At 36.0% G+C, this 17,697-nt stretch overlaps 1 protein-coding gene across 14 annotated transcripts in view; it reads left to right on the top strand.

The window, feature by feature from the left end:
* The first annotated feature begins 6 nt into the window (after positions 1-6).
* PGAP1 (post-GPI attachment to proteins 1) overlaps positions 7-17,697 on the top strand; it is a 40,557-nt gene continuing 22,866 nt past the window's right edge. For 4 of the 14 annotated variants that reach the window (XR_003256025.1, XM_026081633.1, XM_026081632.1 and 1 more), the window contains exons 1-11: positions 7-130; positions 4,998-5,151; positions 8,570-8,745; positions 9,346-9,517; positions 10,476-10,636; positions 12,145-12,197; positions 12,377-12,443; positions 13,722-13,827; positions 15,269-15,324; positions 15,399-15,482; positions 17,298-17,347. Coding sequence is in view for 13 of the 14 variants with exons in the window: in XM_026081633.1 (XP_025937418.1) it covers positions 98-130; positions 4,998-5,151; positions 8,570-8,745; positions 9,346-9,517; positions 10,476-10,636; positions 12,145-12,197; positions 12,377-12,443; positions 13,722-13,827; positions 15,269-15,324; positions 15,399-15,482; positions 17,298-17,347 (1,112 nt within the window). In the remaining variant the exon portion in view is untranslated. Of the gene's footprint in view, positions 131-4,997; positions 5,152-5,663; positions 5,702-8,000; positions 8,163-8,569; positions 8,746-9,345; positions 9,518-10,475; positions 10,637-12,144; positions 12,198-12,376; positions 12,444-13,721; positions 13,828-14,517; positions 14,585-15,268; positions 15,325-15,398; positions 15,483-17,297; positions 17,348-17,697 lie in introns of those variants that run through there. The other 10 variants (XM_026081634.1, XM_026081636.1, XM_026081638.1 and 7 more) reach the window with 10 other exon arrangements.

The following is a 17,697-nucleotide window of genomic DNA, read 5'->3' as shown; positions in this document are numbered from 1 at the left end:
GCCCGCCGTGGCGGCGCTCTGCTACGGGGCGCTGGCGGCGCTGGTGCTGTTAGGGGTGCGGGACGTGCTGTTCCTCTACGAGGAGAACCGCTGCAGCATGACCTACATGTACGAGTACCCCGAGTACCTGGTGAGTGCGGCGGCGGGTCCCGCGGCGGGGGGCAGGGCCCCGCGGGGCGGTGTAACAGGTGGGAGCCCGCCGGCCGCTGCGGCAGCGGGACCGCTGGGGCCCCCCTCAACGGCCCCGCGCGGGCCTCGCGCCGCCCGGCGGCCGTTGGGACGCGGCGGTTAGCCGGGAGCGCAGAGCCGCCCGGCTCAAACGCGGCCCTCCTCCTCCTCCCCCCTTCCCCCCCCTTCCCTGCACCTCGAGTAATTTCTCTTCAGCACTGGGAAAGCTGTGATACAACCTGACGGTAAGCGCAGGCACGCGTACAAAAGAAAGCAAAGTTTGCATTATTTTCAGACTTGTAGTTACCCGATGTCTTACTCGTAGCTGTGCTAAAACCAGGCAAAAGCTCATCCAGGCATTGCAAAGAGAAGAGGTTGGGCCGGATCCTCTGACGACACTCACAGTACCATTAGTGCCCAGTAGGTTAAATCTTCTGGCTCGCTTCTCGGTACTTCCATGGCTTTATATAACGTGAAGCAACTAGTGTGAATAACTGGAATTCAGGTATGAGTATGCTTCTCGTGTTAGTAAGCAGTAGTAGTGCTGAGTCTGTTAGGTGAACACCTTCTAGATGGCGTGGTCCTACAGTATACAGAAGAACTCATAAATCTGTTTGAAGTTTTCTGTCACTGTACTCACAAAGCCTTTACAAATATTTATTAAGACCTCTTTGAAAACCTTGCATCAGTTTGAGAGAGATGACTGCTGATCAAACTATTGTTTCTAAACAGTGTTATGACTTAGTTGTGGGAGGGATAGTTTGCGAATTTGTGTAGCTTCACTGCTAATACTGCGTTCAGTTTTACAAACAGTTTCTTTTTAATACTACTTCTTACAACTGGATTTTCTGTCCTGTTAAAAGCATCCCAAAGCATAATTTGTCGGCTTCTAAACATTCATTTAGCATTATCTAGGCTATAATGTATATTGAAAAATATCAAATAGTCCAAATAATATTATGTTTTTCTTGAGTAGGTTGCAAGCTAGCCTGTATAGTAAAGAAAAAGGTATTAAAGCATACTTTAGAACCTACATTGGTATCGAAGCAGTAAGTTAATTTTTGAATCTGTTAACCTTCATTTGCTAACCTTGACCTAGTCATGTTAGCATACAAAGTAGAACTTTGTATAGCTACAAGGATTGTTTTATCAGTGCTTTAAAACAAAATTGCTTAAACAACTATAAATAGTTCAATACTATAGAGTAAGTTTTCAGATCTTCTGGCAGCCAGAACCTACTTCAGCTTCAATCTGAAGCCAACCAACCAAAGCCACCAGCCAAATCTCTTTGATTTTTATTGGAGGTTGCCTGAAATTATCATCTGCCAGCAAACATCTTTACTGAGTATGTCAGTGCAAAAAATTCGAAGCATTTTTAGGTGAGTATTGTGCTGGTTAGAGATGCAAGGCTTAAGGGTGAGTGTAGAGATAGGGCAGGCAGCAGTAGCTCCATGCAGGAGATGCAAACTTATAGCAAGTGGTATCTGGTTGGATCTCCTCTCACAATTTCTAGTCCCTAAATAATCTTTTTTGTTGTGTGAAAAACAGTACTTTTTGGGGTGGGGGGGAGGGGGAGAATGATGAATTTTTGTGGGATCTGGCTGGATCTCCTGTCAAAATTTCTAGTCCATAAATAATCTTTTTTGTTGTATGGAAAACAGTGCTTTTTGGGTGGGGGGAATGATGAATTTGTGTGGGTCTGTTAAGGCATTGAACTTTTCAACTACTTTTTTATTGGGGAAGGGAGGAGTTGTTTGCTTTGTTGTTAATGAATGCCTTTGTAATGCTGGCTTGGTACAAAACTGCTGGGTAGGAACCTTACAGGAAAACTACCTGTCCCGCCTTCAGGCCTGCCGATCACATTACAAAACAGATAGTTCTTTAGGTAGTGAAGCATAAGAAGTTTGATTTCCTTGGATTCATTCTTTTGTGTCTAATAGTGTGGTTTAGCTCACAGTAGAGCTAATACTAAGTAATGGTATCAATTTCAATCTTTTCCTACTTAACCACCTTTTTTTTTTTGCAAAAGTTGTGGAATTACGATATTTGACTTTAACCAGCCTTGTCCAGTTTAGCTAAATTTGGTAGGAGATTCAGAATTTAGTAGGGAGAGCTTGTTCATATAAGCCTGATTCCTTTAGGAAGTAGGGTTAAAACTGAAGCCAAAATCTCAATGCTGGAAAGTTACTGTAGCTCATTACAACAAATTATATAAACAATGTCTTGGGAATTCAAATTTAAGAGTGTCATCATGGAATATGACAGTTTGTTTTCTTCTAGAGTTCTGCACTGACATTTTAATATCTGAGTACCATAATTTGGAGGGAAAAAAAGCAATATTTTAGGAATATAGTTCTCATAGATTTTGTAGTTTTTGACTTTGGACGTTGACACAAAAAAGATTGACTTGTTAATTTTATGTTCAAGTAAAAGTTTATGAAAAGACAGTAAACCAGAAAAGCATTGAGGAAGAACAGTTTAGGATTATTTGACTCTTTTGGAAGTCATAAAAAATATCTTGATGATGCTCTTAGTTTACTAATGAAAACTGATTAACTGAAGGTTTTTTGGTGACAGGATTTTGAAAGCCTCTAAAAAAGAAGAAGTTGAATAAGAAAGGGACAGCTAGGTTAGTGAAATTGATAAGGCAAGAGGATGGGGGAAAAAAAGGGAAAAGAAAACTGAAAGAATGATCTGAAGATGTAAGCCTTGAATAGAACCTAACTTTTTTTTCAGCGTGAAAGCATGCAGCTGTATTTATTGAAGATCATAAAAGAACAGGTTACAAATAATCAATATGGCAAACAATTTGAGCAGTAAGAAAGGAAAAGTCTTTATCTGGGGAGGGAGAGACGGGAAAAAAAAGGGAAGAGTGTGGGRGGGAAAGAGTTAAACCAACATCACCCACTTTGTAGTTACAGGTGAGAGAAACAACTGTAATATCATCTGAAATAGAGATGTTTCTATTTAGAGAAGGCACTTTAGAGAGTCTTTAGAGAAGATCTGATGTGAAATGGAGTTTAGTTTTGACTTTGTTCTGTAAAATAAAAAGTAAAAAACTTAAATATATTAAAATGTGTGTTTTTTATTTTAGGGAGCCATTTTCATTCATCTCTTAATTGTCATGAAAACATAGGTAATCAAATTCTTTAACTAGAGCATTTGTGCTCATTGAAATGTTAAAAATCTGTATCTTAAAAGCTCATAATTATAAACCAACCAACTTCTTTACAGGATTTAATTAGATGTTTTTTCAGTTATTTCTTATTTGATCTAAAACAGTGTCACAGGATTCTAAGAGTCGTGACTTAGTGGTTTAAGCTTTAATCATCATCTAACTTTAGGTTCAAATAGGTTTTGTTCTTTTTCTTTTGGGGAATTTATTCATAATTCCATGAATAAATTATGTGGTTATTAGGTTAGATTAAATTACTAATTATTAGGTTAGTGTTTCTTTTAATCAAAGAAATATGACCAGACATAAAAAGAAATATGACCAAACCAAAGAAATATGACCAGACAAATGCCTTTTTAAATTGGATCTTGAGCTGTTACAAAACCAGGCTGTTTATCACTAGCCCAAACATCTGATTGCGAAAACACACACTCACACAAAATGCAATGGGTTTATTTTTACTGCCTAGACAATTTTAGGTGGCTACCACTATTGTGTAAATTCCCATTACAAATTATAATTCCCATTACACATTATAATTTTTTTCTGTAAAAATAATTTAATAGAATTCATACTGAATATGTAATTTAAGAGAATTTGTACTATATATATAATTTACCCTAACATACTAATTGTTATCCCACAGTATCAGCTGACAGTCATTTAAATAATTACATTCTAGAGATTTAGCTTCTGCAACAAATAAAATACCATATCCTTTTTATGAGTTATGTGATATTGCAGAGGATTCCAGAATCATTCAACTGTATTAGGAATAATTAGGGTCACTCAAATGTCCCAGTTTCTGCTCTGAAATTCTCATGTCCTGAGAGAAGTCTCCAGTTTTTGACAGGCTCCTTTTTTCCTGTAGTATCATGCTAGGTCTACTTTAAGAATGTGCAACTCTAAGTGATACATAATTGCAATCCATTTGCAGTTTGTATCAAAACTTGTTAAAGTTAATAGCTGTTTCAAGTAACTAGCTGCAGCCACTCATGCATAGTAATGCCCACGTACAAAATATTTGACACTTTATTGTTTAATCTTTTTTTAAAGCAAAATCCATTGCAGTCTCTCATTCTGTATACCTCAGACTTAAATTTAAAACAGTATATAAAACATAACCCGAATGATTTAAATGACTGGATGGCCAGTGTATTTTCTCATTTGCAACAATGTAAACAATGCATTTGGTTTCTTAAAACTTGTATCAGCACTCAGAAACAAATATTACTTAGTTTTCCAGGCACTTGGCCCTCAAGGGAACAGTCGCCTGTACTTGCTCAGAAAATCTAATTCCCAAATTGACTGAAGTTACAATTACTTTTCAAAAAATATTGTGGAGAGTAGAATATTAGCTAAATAAGCCCCAACTCTTCAGTACTAAAACATGCTGCACACTCTTTTTTGTAATGCTATATAGTATTCATGTCTGCTATGAGAACTGTATGCTATGTTTCCATCCTTAATAGTTTTTAAGGAAAAGGTTGATATTCAAAACTGCATCTACTACCTTTTGATTCAGCCTTTTAGTAAGGATAAATATTCCTGTCTCCCTTGTAGTTGCCCATTTCCATTTTAAGTCTGAAACATGTTTTTAGGTGATAGAGGATATTATTTTGATTCTGTGCTGCATTTTTAAATTTCACAACAGAAAATAAAATTACCGAAGAAAACAGCCAGACGTTACCCAGCATATGAGCTCTATCTCTATGGAGAAGGAAATTACGCTGAAGCAAACAAAAATCTAATATTGACAGGAATTCCGGTTCTCTTTCTTCCTGGAAATGCTGGAAGTTACAAACAAGGTAAGCATTTAGCTAGATTGTGGTTATGTTACAAAGCTCTCATATTTATGCATTAATTGATGTCAAAAAGCTTTCTGTTTGAAATAACATCAATAAGAGTCGAAATGGTTGGTCATATTGTGGGGATGATATCCTTATTGGTCCATGGTCAACGTCAGGGAGTTACAAGACCTTATTTTTGTTTGAAATCATTTGAGCTGTAATATTTTTTCTGGAGTGAGACTTTGTAGCTTCGGAAAGCTGAAAGCCCCACCCTTTGTTTTTTCATTTGGCAAATTAGAATGAATATATATAAAGTTTATAGAATTAATTCCAAGATTCCATAGTTTCAACTTAATATATCTTAATTGAAGTTGATCTGATTTTAGTTTAAAATAAGTAAAATTATGGTGAGTGGTATTTGTTTATCTTTCTAGTGATTTTTACATAAAGGTTTTTACTTACTCTATGTGCCAAAGGGTGGTCCTCTTACATTTAAATTATTTAACTGTATCTTCACATTTATTTCACAGGACTCTAACAGTGTTTATCTTATACCACAAGAAGGCAGGTAAACAGCTTTCTTTGAGTCTAAGGCCAGATCTGTCCATAAGCCTCATCTGTGTTAGCAAATATAGAGCTATTAAGTAACTAGAGTTTTCTAGTAGAAAGGCAATGTAAAGAGTTTCTAGACAGATATAGGCAAGCAAAAGGTAAAATTTTCTCACTTGCTGTTAAATTGGTGCTTCCTTTATTTCTTCAATTAGTGGATATCACTAGTGAGTTAAGCCTGTTTCAGTGTTGTGAACAAGTTCAGGAGGCATTTCTGGTTCATTTATGAACCATTCTGTAATTCCTACTTATCACTCACCTGGGAACTGACCCGGCCGTTGTTTATTCTGTACTATGGCAGCACTGCACTCTTGCTGTACTTTGATTGCAAGCATCCAGTTGGTTTGGGTTTGAACAACGTTCAGAGCAATTATGCCGAGTAAAACAAGAACTGAATATGATTAGTAGAAGCTGAACAAGCTACCCTCTGTGATATGAAACTGTATGAGTTGCATACCATAGAAATAAGCATTATCCTGTGTCTTCCCTTGTAGCTTCAATGTTTCCCACTTCTTACTTAATGCAGTGACAGTTTTTCCTTAGCATCATCTTCCTACTTTACATGTAGCCTGATCTTGTTCTGTAGGTTATTCCCTGTAATGCTTCTAGCCTCCAAATGAAACAAAGTAACAGTTTTAAAACATTTTAATTTTTCACTGTAAATACAAAGCTTAGTAGTTTGAAGAACATGAAGTATTGTGTAAGTGTTTAGTGGAGTAGCCAGTATTCCTTCCAGGCTGAGTTTATTAGGCCATTACTCTTGTTCTCTAAAATGTGCTTTGAAACAGAATTAGCAATGCTCTTATGGTGTTAGCAAAATTTGTGTGTGTGTATGGAGAGACACCCCCCAATCCAAAACCTGGCTTCTTAGTTTGACAATTTTTTGTCTCATTTACATCTAACTTGATGACTAAATTACATGATTTTAGTGAACCTTTACAAGCTCACTTTCTCTGAGAGCATGCATGTTTAGTTTTTAGCTTATAACATAGTAAAATACTGTACCAACTTGTACGTTTAGAAAACCTAGATTTGCAGGGGCAGTAGTATCCAAATAAGATTACAAACAATCATGGGAGATACTATATGGACATTTGTAATTATGCTTAAAGTACTGCAAATCCTCTGTGAATTAGTACCATCTCTAAAAACGTGGTAGTACATCAGTATGCAGGAACTAGAACCGTACTTTCGGTGTATGTTAGGAATGAAGGGAACTATATAGAGAAAAGCTTAAATTAGATGAGTGGAAGCACTAAGTGCTGTGGACATAATGTACTACTTGAGATCAGCAAATTTAAATATTTATTCTTTGTTTTGAGAAATTGATTTAGGAAGATCATGGCAATAGGTCATATATTCATTTTTCAAAACCTTTATTAAGATAAATCTGCTCCACCTTAATCAGAAGCTCAGAATAGTTTTCTTTTATTATAGCCTTTGCGTTAAAGTTTGTATTTAATTTGGAATGTGTTGTGGGCTATCACATTTTAAGGCTGATATCTAGATGAGCAGAGGAACTGTTGCTATTTTTATTTTCTTGCTTCTTTTAAAACATGTTCATGTTGGCCAAGCAATGAGGAGGGAAGCAGTGCTGCTGCCTTTGCTGGGCTTGTTATTCTGATGTCTTACAGACACTTTTGGATTGTGTTAATTCATCATCTTTTATGGGCACAAAAATGAACTTTCTAAAATGTACAAAATTTAGACTTTGAGTAAGAGGTGATAGTCTGGTGTGATTTTTGGGAATGATCCCAAGATTGGGAAAACTGAGATCCTGAGTTCTAATTATGAATCTGTCACAGACTTGCCTTGTGATGTTTGGCAAAACTCTTGTCCTTTGTACCACAACTTCCAAGGTATAAAGTTGTGGTAAGATACTTGATCTTTTAAATCTATTTAGAAGGCATTCTTACTGCTTGTTAGATTTAGGTAAAACTGGCAAAATGATTGACTACATATTAAATAAATAATTCCCATCATGCTGATAATATCTGTTTGTGGTTTGAACATATAAAGTAACTCATAAATACGATTCATCCATTTCAAGCACTTTGCTGATGTTCATTTGATATGTTAATTCCTGTAGTTTTTCCCAGAATTAAGATTCTGCAGACTCCAGCTCTCTGGAACTCTAGAAGAATCTAGCTTCTAGGTGCCAGATTTGGGCAGACCTTTCTGGCAATCATTAGTTTACTTTGCAGAAGTATATGCTTGCTTTGGGGACTTTCTCTTTTGTTTTCTTCTTTCTGTATCAGACTCCTTATTTGCAACCACTACTGTTCCCACCCCGCCATGTCTCCATGGAAACTCGGTGACAATTCTACACTGAGAAGTCTGTATTAAACGGTGTTAGACAGAGAAGATGGGTCAGGAACAAGACCTTGTAAATGGAATATTTTTCTCCTTCAAGATTTTAGGTGGAAAGTGGTTTTTGTTCTTTTCTGCCTTCTACTGTAAATGTTGTTATGACATGTTTGTTTGTTTATTTTTAATCAGAAAGTCTTATAAAAATGTGAAATAATTCTTACATTTCTCATTTTGCTTTTTGGTTTTATCAGTGGCTGGCCAATACTTTTGTTCCAGTTATTTATATCTTCAAATCTGTTTTTCTAAAACAAGTTCAGTTGAATTTTAGAAAAGAAAGGTAAATAGATTATTTGCTTTTGGATGTCCTTTTCRTCCTTTTTTACTCTTATAAGTGACTTGAGAGTGCACAATGAATTTAAGGTAACCCATTAATAGGGTATATATTTATGTGTTTGTGTACTAATGAAGGTGTCAGAACAGTCTAATCACTCCTTAATTATGTGGTTTCTTTTCCTAGTACGTTCTCTTGGCTCTATTGCACTTAGAAAAGCAGAAGATATTGACTTCAAGTACCATTTTAATTTCTTCAGTGTCAACTTTAATGAAGAATTGGTAGCATTGTATGGTGGCAGTCTGCAAAGACAGACCAAATTTGTACACGAGTGCATAAAAGTAATTCTTAAGTTGTACCGGGTGAGTAGTGAGATATGCTGAATAATGTGTTTTGCTTTTTGGGGATTCCTGGGCTGCCTTTTCTGCTGGAAAACTGAAGTAATGATGAATAAGGGAGGGAAACTTTTATTTATAATGTGTGTAGTAGTAGCACAAGAGAGAAGTGCTGCTTTTTAATAGATTTTTTTAACTCTTGTGACAGTCCCTGAGTCTTGGATAGGTTCTATATTGTGTTTCTAAATAAATACTTACATGCACATTGTATGCTTTTCTGTATTAGAGACTTTCTCTAGCTTATTGAAATATTTAATATAGCATCAACTTCCATCCAGTTTTCAGCAAAGAAAAGTTCTTTGCTGGCCCATGTCCAGAGGAGTGTCATTAATTACAATAAGCCAAAGTCTCTGATGATTGCATGAGCTATGTAATCTTTCATTTTGAGCTGCAAATTTCATGTAAAGCATGGTTTTTGAGGTAGCAACTAAATTTGCTATCCTTGAGCAGGCTAAGTGAATTTTATAGGAAAAAAAAAAAAGTAGAGCTGTTAACCAAATGAGACATGGTTCAATGTCAAATCTGTTTTTGGTATTTTGTCTAATTACTCTTTGTCCTTTGCTTAAGGATCGAGAATTTGCGCCAACCAGTGTTGCAATAATAGGTCATTCCATGGGTGGTCTTGTTGCAAGAGCATTGCTTACTCTGAAGAATTTTAGGCCTGAACTTATAAACCTCCTTATTACGCAAGCCACACCTCATGTTGCACCTGTAATGCCTTTAGACAAATACCTTACAGGTAAGTGTTGCAGTTTACCTGATTGTGTTGTATTTCTTTATTGATCCACTCAAGAATTAATAAGTGAGATTCTGGCAAATTACTGTGGCCTCAGAGCAGTTTTTGTATGCCAGGTATGCTCTAGCTCTATAATTTTATTTAATCCATTTCTTTGTTACTGAGGTGGGTGTTTGAGAAGCACTAAAATACTAGAAGAACATACACTGTCCATTTTACATGACACTATTAGGGACTTGAGCATCTGTGAAGGGGCTGAAAGTTTAAGTAACTTACAAGTTCAGTAAGTTGCAGAGTGTATTACTAATTTTGTAAATTCTCCAGTGAATGACTTTTTTTTTTTGCAAAACTTGACCTATCTTTATAAAATGAATTACCTAAATAGTTATTCTGTGAAAGATGCTAAATTCAGTATTTGTCACTCCCAAAGGTAGAGGGATGAGAGTACTGAATATAGATATAGTTTTATTCTTATATATAGTACATCATATTTTCTGATCACCTAAGTAACTGTGACATAAAAAGAAAAGTGTAATCATTAAGTATGTACTATATGTACTGTATGAACTTCTTGGAATATAGATTTTACTAAAATATACTCATGAAATATGTGCTCAGTGGTAATTATGCTGTTCTGTGTAGCTATTGAAGGGATTGGTAAAGGGAAGTGATAGACATTTATTTTCTTTATTCTTTCTGGCACTCATCACTCTGTGAGACTAGCATTTTGAAGTATGTGCTCAACTGATATAAAAAGCATAAGTATATCTGCCTTTCTCAATTGCKACTTCCTTGGTGTTAAAACAATCATTTTGCTTCCTGATACAAATCAAAAGCGGTAATGGGATTTGAATGCCTCCAGGATGGCTTGCAGAAACTTTTAGTTAAATGTTTCTGTGGCTTTTTTGTATATAAAATATATTTGTGAGGAAATAGTGATAGATTTTAATATATTTTATAGATTTTTATACAGCTGTAAACAATCACTGGATTCTAAAGGCCCAAGACTTAAGAAATTTAACTACCCTTTCTGTGGCGGGAGGATTCCGAGATTACCAAGTTCGTTCAGGACTGACTTTTCTACCAAGATTGAGTCAACATGACAGTGCCTTATCAGTTGTGGTAAAAAAACAAACTTTTTTGGTTTTGCATGGAGTTATGTTAGATAGCTATCTATGTAATGCATGTATCAGTGTCTGATTATAGTCTGTATCTGCAGCATAGTATAATTAAGCATGAAAATATTGCATGTGAAAACACAAAATAGATGGTTTCAAAACCGTGAATACTTGATGCAGTAGAAATGAGTGTCCCCTGGCAGTGCATGTTGGGGTGGATGTGAAGTGTGCTCTGCTTGGTAGTTTCTTCTCACCTTCTTGCATCTTTTCAGTTCCAAAACTCAGGTTTTATTTTCCTGGGCTTTTGCAAGATATGTGTATGTGGAGACTGACAAATGTGCAGTATAGTAGCGTTCTTGTTTGTTTATAAAAAAACAGCCCTAGTTTTGAGGCTTTTTTTGTATTTACTATCTTTGAAGAACTTAGAAATAGAAAGGATCTACTGGGTCATCAAGTCCAGTCCCTGCTTTGCAGGGATCTAACTCCTTTAATTCCTTTCAAAATTAATCAAGCAACATCATAGGAGTAGTTAAATTTATCATTCCACCCCCCCCATCACCAACCTGTTCCCTTCATAAAGGAGCTGGAGAACACTCCCCAGTATTCCAGATTTGATAGAAAACTTGTAATTTCCTACCTCCATTTACTACACAAAGCAATTTTTATATGAGTGGGTTCTGGCATTATCATAACTTGTTATCTGAAACAGTTTTGTTTCCCTTCTTGATGTTTACTGTAGTCCCTCTGATTCTGCTAGGCTAAGAAGATTAACTCTTCATTCCCTTTTTCCTAGTAACCCTCCTTTGCCTCTGTTTTAGTTTGATTTCTCTTGGGTGTGGATGAGACAACTTTGTATGAGGTGACATATATAGTGGTACCAATTCTTTCTCATTTTCTGTCATCTGGATATGACAGATCATATGGTGCTATCATAAGATGATTTTTTTTTCCCCTGGCCATGATGCATTAATATTTCATAGTTTACTTGAATCAAGTTGTAGAGCTAGGTGATGAGCTCTGTTTATGGAAGATGTTTTTGATATTGATAGTCCCTAAAATGCAATACATGCACTTTTACAAATGAATAGCTACAGAGTGTCCAGTTCTTTCTTCATGATATTCTGACATTTCTTTCTGTTGAGGGTGCCCTTAACTTTTAAGCAGCAGCAGCTTTCGTCAGCATCCTTCTATTCCTTTGTGCCAGGATCACTTATTAAAATAGTAAGATTAGTCATAGAAGCAGTTTTTGAAGAACTTTTTTAGTAAGTTCCCACCTTACCAGTATTTGCCCTTTCAACATTAGTCCCTGCAAAATCCCAGTCTTTGCTGAAGTGAACAAGATTTTTGGCTGAAAAAGTCATTTTATTGTATCTGCTTCCCTGAGACTTATAAGATAAATTCTCTTCTTGTCAATAATTACCCAAGTATGTTTATATCAGGGAGAAAAAAAAATTTATAATTTTTAAGTGTTGAGTGCTAACAAAATCTAACTTTTTTTCCTTCCCTGAACAGAGCTCAGCGGTGCCTAGAGCTTGGGCCTCAACAGACCACCTCTCCATAGTGTGGTAAGCTAATGGAACGAAAGTCAGCTGACTGACCAGACATCCCTCTCTTCTCTGCTGTTATTACATCACACAATGATTTAACTTCCGCATAATACTGATGTCTCTTCTGGCCACTCCCCCCCTTCCCCCCCCCACCTTATTTCCTTGCTAAATGTGATTTTCCTTATTCTTTCTTTTAGGTGCAAAGAATTGATCCTGGCTACGATTAGAGCTTTTTTCGACCTCATAGATGAAAACACAAGGCAGGTTTGTATATGGGATCTCCTGTATAATACCTGTCACGTTTTCTGTTTCCATCCCAGAATGCTGAGTTAATACTTCATTATTCAGGGCATGTATTACTCTATTATGCAGAACTTCTTTTTGATTATTCTGAGTTACGCTGAGAAAATTGTTGCCTTTTTGGTACCAGTCACTGAAAAATCCTTTGTCTTTGGGTTATTTGAACAATGTGTCAGAAATAATTAGGAGTTAACTCAGTTTTTATTGTTGACTACTTGATGCTTTATAGCTGGGGTGTGGACTGAACTTTTATTCCATGATGAAACAGGCTTAATTGACCTTGCACTGTAAAAAATGAATACATTTTGTTAGCTGYGTAGCTTTAAATGTAACCTCTTCCTGAGTGTGTTTGAGTCACTATCTATAACCATTTTACAGAGGGTGAAGAAGTGTTAAAGCCTAACTTGGACATAGTACTTTGGGAACTTTCTGATTATATTCCCCGTGTGGTGCTGTGATGATGGCCAGAATGTATTTGTGGTATTCTTTTGTAAATAACCTTAACAAAAATAGAATATAAATAGAATAGTAGCTTAGGAAAAAGTAAGGAAAAGATATTTGGTTTACCTTCAGTTCCCATCATCTATTGCTTTTCTAAATAATATCCAGCATCTTACCTTTTGAAAATGGTATGCCCATTGTACTCTGTTCTTTTTCTGATGCCTTATGCAGCAGTAAACATGGAGAATTGGGATTAAGGTCCAGAGGTTGGAAATATGCAAGAATAGAGCCCCATACATAGAAGAGGAAGGCTTGCAGGTGTTCTTTTTAAGTCTGGTTGGGGCAGACTTTGCTGGTTTCTCAAGAGTGCACACATTAATTTGTGATTTCTAGAGACAAAAAAGGGACTACTAGTGTTCTGAAGTTGACAGGCAATGTTCTGGAGGGTAAAACTTTTCAGAAATCAATTATAATGGCCACGATGTTGAAAAGTTGAAGAAACAAAAATGAATCTTGAGAATCTGGACAATAACAATACAAAAACAATAACAACATGTAGATCTACAGCTACTTGGATGTTATAACATACTTGTAAACTTTCTCTCCATTCTGAAGTGATTGACCACTGATGGCACTTGATTTGTTCAGATTATTAAGTTTAGAATAGAAGCAATGTACCATGACTACTGATAGTTCCTCCTTCCTCTCTTCCACAAAACTGTATTGTTGGCTACGATCTGATACTAATTGTAAACTCTACAAATTGTCAGATATTTTTTATTCAATCTGGTATTTTTTTAGATAACTCAGGATCCAAAGAAGAGAATGTCAGTATTGAATCACCACTTTGTGAGACATCCTGCAAAAACATTTGAGGAAAATCCTGAAGCTTTTACAGAACTCACAGGTGTGCAGCAGTTTCCTTTTGAACAGGATTCAGTGATGTTCCTTGCTTAAGAGTCAATCTTCTCACTCGCAAACTTCAGAAATACATTCTATCATTCTTTAGGCATTGCTAAGATGATATTTGGGTTATAGACCTAAAATATCAACTTCTGCATGGTTTCAGCCTTAAATGGGATCTAAGGGGTAAGAACAAAAAGGTGCATGTCATTTTCATGTCCCTTAGATTCTGGGAAGCAAGCAGGAGTCCTGGTTATACCAAGGTGTCCAGTAAACAATCTCAGAAATTGAGAATAGCTAGATGTTAACAGCACTGTCTAATCTATGTTTACATCCCATGCTTACTAAAGGGATTTTTATGGGTATTGTTGAGCTATTATGTTAGTTTTGTGCTTCTTGTGGAAATCCTGATTATTTAGATCTGTTTCATCAGTGACTGCCTTTTTTGACGTGACAGGATAAAAAGGACTACACATTAATGGTTTCCTTGTAACTGCTAGGGATAAACAATTAAAGACAAGAAATTTTGACTGCATGGAGTCTTGGGAACTAAACAGAATTTTGTAAGGCAGAACTGTTTTTTCTTAATTTTGCTGAAGTGGACTAAACTGAGGAAAACCATTTTATTTCAGAAACTTTTCTTAACGTTAAAGTATTACAGAGGTACTAAAATAGCTTGGACTTTTGTCTCCAGTTTTGGCTGCCCCAATATAAGAAGGCATTGACCACTGGAATGAGTCCAGCAGAGGACCACCAAAATGGTTAGCGCTTGGGGTACAGGACATGGGAGAGAGGAATATATTTAAATTGGATTTCATGTTCGTGTCTTCCTATTTCTGGCACCCTCTTGACACTTAGCTGAATTTATCTGTGATGAACTTTTTACTCTAGTTAAACAGAAGAAAAGTATTAATCCTCTTGCGAGAGAATTTACATTGTTTATATCTCTAATCTGTTCATTATTCTGTCTTATTCTTTCTCTTCAGACGTATCTTTAAACTCCTACTGTCTTCTTGTACCTAGTATTCAGCTCATCTTTGACTTCCTTCTATACAAATTTCTGTATCAATTTTCTTGAAAGGGCAACAGGAGCAAAGATTAAGGGCGTTTCTAATGTTGCCTTAGCTTTAAACAGCCACTTACCCTATAATTACATTAGTATTATTCACATTCTTATTTGTTTTGTTTCCTTGAGGCCTTTTTTTCAAGATCTATGGGGTTTTTCTTTTACAGTCAACATGCAGTAATTGGATCCTAAGGTTTTGCTACTTCCTGTGTAGCTGATTATGACTATTGCGTGTAATTCTAAGAAGTAGCAATCCTGAGTGTTGACTAAAGCTTGGAAAGTTTAGGGTCTTTTTTGGAGATAAGAAAAAGATAAGATTTTTGGAAATAAGGAAAAATAGTTTCTTCAGTGTGGCATATAAAAACATATTTATTTTTAGGAGCTTTCACGTGGATTAAAGTCAAAACCTCAAAATGGACCTATTCAGTTTACAATGTAAGTAACATTTTTTCCTAATTGCATTTTTATGTTTATTTTCTTTACTAATGAACTTTTTTTTTTCTTTTAAGGATTCTGATGGAAAATATTTCACATTTCCTCTTGCAAGCCGCAGAAAATCCTACAGTCACATTTACTGTCAAAACAGTATGTTGGTGAGAAAATACTTAAAAAAAAAAAAAAAAAAAAAAACTTTGAGTTTATTTATAAAGCTGTATTGTTTTAATTTAGATTCTCTGCAGTCTTAAGACAATTTAATGAATAATAGTTTAAATTACTGACACCCATTTACATTCACAGCCTAATAAATTGTGTTAGATCTACTTTCTGTTTTAGCATGTTACTTTTAGTGTTCAAGGTCTGAAACGTTCAATGCCACTTAACTCTCAAATGTCTTATTTGTGGGTCTCTTATGGTTAGCCCCAGATACTGTTGATTCCTTTCTCCTTTAATTTAGTGCAGTTTTGAATGGAGAAGTTATTTTTAGTATTGCCAGGATTCAACCGTAGTTTTAATTCAGGAAGGCTGTTTATGAGCCCTTCCTGGTAGGTTTGCTTTTCCACAAGATTCAAGCAAGTCTGAAAAGCTACACAGATCTTCAGCTAAGCAGTGGAAATGAATGGGAGCCAACAGAGAGAGCAGCAGCTTCTCAGCTGTCTGCTCTGTTTAGAAGAGAGATGATAATGTCCATTTCTTATACTTTCAGCTCCAGATGTATGTGTTCATTTCAGCCAAGATTTTCTTAAATCTTTTGGGGAATTTTTTTTAAAGGAAGGAATGTAATTTCTTGGCAAACTGGAGATGGATAAATGTGCTTTTCGTAATTATGAGCACTTTAGATTAGTGGCAAGAACACTGAGATGCTTTCACTTTCCATTCCTCCTGTCTCTGTACCACTCCTTCCCCTCCCCGCCAAAGAAAAGGTACATACTGCCATTATGAGAAGAGAGTATGTATACTCAGTGCTTTTCTAATTGTCCTTCCCAGCAGCAGCAGCATTTCAGAACTTACACGTTTGTTGTGATCTCAGTTGCCTTTGGATAGGACAACTTTTGCCTTCATTTTAATATCATAATGACAGGACTAGTACTGTTTGAGGAGGAGGAGGTGGTACAGAGCCACGTCTGAGGTGCTTGTCTCATGGTGGAATCACTTCAAAATACTTAAATTCTATAATAAGAAGAACAAAAATAAAAGTCCCAGTAGACCAGTAAAAATATGAAGTGTTCCTTCTCTACCTAGGATAGTACCTTGAGACATTTCTTTTGGTTAGAAAAGATTTAAACTCTAATAAAATTAAATTTTACATCATTCATAGGACAGATTTTTTTTTTGGAAATGATGCAAGTTTGTTTGCTACATCCTGTATTCATTTTTAGAAAATGGATTCATGGTTAGAAAAGGTGACAAACAAGTTATTTAGAACAGTTCTTTAAAAAAAATGCTTTTCACTCTCATGTTTCATCTTTTTATCTTTGTAATTGTAATTCCAAGATTATGATGACAGACTTCTAATGGAGGCCATCACATGCTGTTAATAAGGAGTCTGACTTTGCTGTGGAATAAAGACAAAATGGGGTGGATATCTTTAATTGTAGATGGTTGGGGAAATCCGAGAGAGACTATATTGTATCATCATCTATACTTTTACAATTCAGCATTTAAGAGTCTTAAGAGAGGTGGGTCACTGTAGTGATAGCTGCTGTAGACAAGTTTAATAGAAAATGAGTAGGGTGAAGATGGAAGTTTGTTTCTCCTGTTTAGTAAGTTAAATGCAGCAGGTTCTGCTATCGGAGGATTTTAGAACAATTGCTGACATCTGGTGTACTGAAATAGTTGCATGTATGTAAGTTTTGGAGTAAATTGTCAGCATTAACTCTTAAGTTGCTTGGAGTAAAGAATTACTTTTTTATGTCTATAAATACATTCACACATCATTAATTTAATTTCTTATGGTATTGATTTTACAGGACACGAGTAGCTGGATTTATGGCTGTATAAGCAGTAATTCATCTATGTGGTGAGTATAAGTGGTTCCTGTTTTTATTTAGCTAGATCTTGTAAGACTATGTTTGGGTGTTCAAGCATTTAAAGTATACCAGCTTATGAAGGAGGAGATAGGCAAGAAAAGTAAAATTATTGCTATGAATAACTCATGTGTTTTCTCTGTCATGAAGAAAACAGGAAAAAATAGGCTTTCTCAAAATCTTGTTAGAATCCTGTGACAGAAGACGTATCAAGTGTCATTCAAAGCTTTTAGAAGAGTGCATTGAATCTCTCTCTGCCTCTCTCTGCCTCTCTCTGCCTCTCTCTGCCTCTCTCTGCCTCTCTCTGCCTCTCTCTGCCTCTCTCTGCCTCTCTCTGCCTCTC

The sequence above is a fragment of the Apteryx rowi genome, unplaced genomic scaffold (assembly GCF_003343035.1).
Source record: "Apteryx rowi isolate R43461 unplaced genomic scaffold, aptRow1 scaffold_559, whole genome shotgun sequence".
NCBI classification, from domain to species: Eukaryota; Metazoa; Chordata; class Aves; order Apterygiformes; family Apterygidae; genus Apteryx; species Apteryx rowi.
This window is presented reverse-complemented; position numbering and strand designations above follow the sequence as displayed.